The sequence below is a fragment of the Crocodylus porosus genome, unplaced genomic scaffold (assembly GCF_001723895.1).
Source record: "Crocodylus porosus isolate Cpor-Errol unplaced genomic scaffold, CroPor_comp1, whole genome shotgun sequence".
In the NCBI taxonomy this organism is placed as follows: domain Eukaryota; kingdom Metazoa; phylum Chordata; order Crocodylia; family Crocodylidae; genus Crocodylus; species Crocodylus porosus.
The window spans coordinates 3,490,929-3,493,061 of NW_017728926.1; the positions used below are offsets into that span (position 1 = coordinate 3,490,929).

At 63.1% G+C, this 2,133-nt stretch overlaps 1 protein-coding gene across 1 annotated transcript in view; it reads right to left on the reverse strand.

The window, feature by feature from the left end:
* Positions 1-2,133, reverse strand: part of GRIK5 (glutamate ionotropic receptor kainate type subunit 5) — an 11,617-nt gene that overhangs the window by 7,371 nt on the left and 2,113 nt on the right. The window contains exons 6-8 of the mRNA XM_019541698.1: positions 1,811-1,864; positions 1,544-1,705; positions 869-1,021 (exon numbers count right to left, since the gene is read on the reverse strand). Of these exons, the coding sequence (XP_019397243.1) occupies positions 869-1,021; positions 1,544-1,705; positions 1,811-1,864 (369 nt within the window). The remainder of the gene's footprint in view (positions 1-868; positions 1,022-1,543; positions 1,706-1,810; positions 1,865-2,133) is intronic.

The window sequence follows — 2,133 nt, forward strand, 5'->3', positions numbered from 1 at the left end:
CAGCCGGGAGGGAGGAACAAGGGAGGGGAACACTGTGAGAACAGCCCCCAGGGGTGTGTGGGGGGAAGCATTTAGGAGGCTTTGGCTGGGTTGGGGGGTGGGGCCTGGCAGAAGGGGCAGGGCCTGGATGGATGGGGTGGGATTTATAGGGGACTGGCTTGCTGGGGGTGGGGCCTTGGCAGATGTAGGTGGAGCTTATTCAGAGAGGCAGAACATTGGGGGTGGGGATGGGAGACTGGGGGCAGGGCCTGGATGGCTATGGGCGGGGTTTAGACTGGGGGTGTGATCTGTGTATTGGAGGTGGACCTGGATAGCTGAGGGCTGGGATTAGAGCCTGGGGGTGGGGCATCGAGGCTGGGGTTATGGCAGGGGCAGGCAATTGTCTTGGGCAGAGGGCCACTTACTGAGTTTTGGCAAGCCATCAAGGGCTGCATGACAGGCAGCCAGAAGCAGACTAATATTAGTTTTCTAAATTTTTTAGGGGCCCGCAGGCTGGATAGAATGGCTTGGAGGGCGACATCCAGCCCCCAGGCTGCATTTTGCCCACCCCTGGGTTATGGTCTGTGTCCTGGAAGAGCAGCCTGGGTTGCTATGGGGGTGGGGTCTAATACACTTTGGGTGGGGTTTGGGTGCCAGGGTGGGGCCTTTCATGATATGGGCAGGGCTTAAAGATTGCGGCCTGGGCTTGGGTGCCTGGGGGCAGGGCTTAGAATCTGAGGCCCTGGTCTTCATGCTAGCAGCGGGACCTGGATTGCTGTAGGTGGGGCTCCAGGGCTTGGGAGAGTTCTAGAGCACAGTGGGTGGCATTTGGGTGCTGGGGGCAGGGCCTAGATGGCGGGGGGGGCAGGGAGGCGAGGGCAGGACTCACCATGCGGAGGTAGTTCATGAGGCTGGTGCCGTGCTGCCAGATACTGGCGGAGGCACAGGCAAGTTGGCGCACACCGATCTCCTGGCTGCGGTTCAGCTCCCGCACGGCGCCCACCACCACGTGCACTGCGTCGAACATCAGTGCCGCCGAGAGCTGCGGGGGCAGCTGTGAGCTTCCCCCAGCAGTGCCCCAGGCCTACGAGCTGCACCCCAGCAGCGCTCCGGGGCTGTGAGCTACCCCCAACAGTGCCCTGGGCAGGGGTGATGTGCAGGGGGTGCACGAGGCAGTGTACTCCCTGCAAAAAGGCGCTGCTGGCTCCGCCAGCCACGTCTGCAGGTGGTCTGCAACCCCTACTGGCCACCGCCGACAGCAGCTGCACGTGTCGCCGACCCTTGGTTGGCACTTGCCACCCTGTGTTCCCCCCCCACTGACAGCACCAGCGGCATCTGCAGGAGCTCCCGCTTTCTGCCACCACCATCACTGCACTCCTGGCACTGCCGTGCCCCCCCAGCTGCTGGGGGCACGAGTCATTCATGGCCCCGGGGCTGTGAGCTACCCCCCAGCAGTGCCCCGGGGCTACGAGGTTCCCCCCCAAGAATTCCCTGGTGCTTGAGCTTCCCCCCCACAGTGCCCTGAGGCTCTGAGCTTCCCCCCAGCAGTGCCCTGGGGTCTCACCGCAGGGCCAGGGTAGGGGCTGAGCTCGCAGTTCTCACGCCAGGACATGTTGAGGCTGCGGACGAACTCCAGGTAGAAGGGGTGGCTGGTGTTGAACATGGAGAAGCCCAAGACATTGGAGTTTTCATCCACGATGCCATCCAGGTGGAGCGTGGGGAAGTCCTGGGGGAGGCACAGCATGGGGAGGGGCATCAGGGGGCTGCAGGTCGGGAGTGAGGGGCACCGGCTGAGCTGGGCTGTCCCCCGCCCCACAACCACAGGCCTCACCATGGTGGTCAGGATGTACTTGTAGAAGGCCGATGTCATGCCGAGCTCCGACGCCTGGGAGAGAATGGGGGGGTGGGGTTCAGAACTCATGCGGTGAGCTTCTCCCCAGTAGTGTCCCCAGCCTCCCCAACTATTGTGAGCTTCCCTCCTGAAGTGCCCCCAGCCAAGACCTCCTTCAGTGCAGTAAGTTTTCCCCCCCAACAGCGTCCTAGGGGCTGTGAGCTTCCCCCATACTGCTTTGGTCCCGGAGGTGACCCCTCCGCCATGCTGCCAGCCAGGACATCCCAGTGCTACAAGTTTCCCTCCAACAGTGCCTCCAGCCA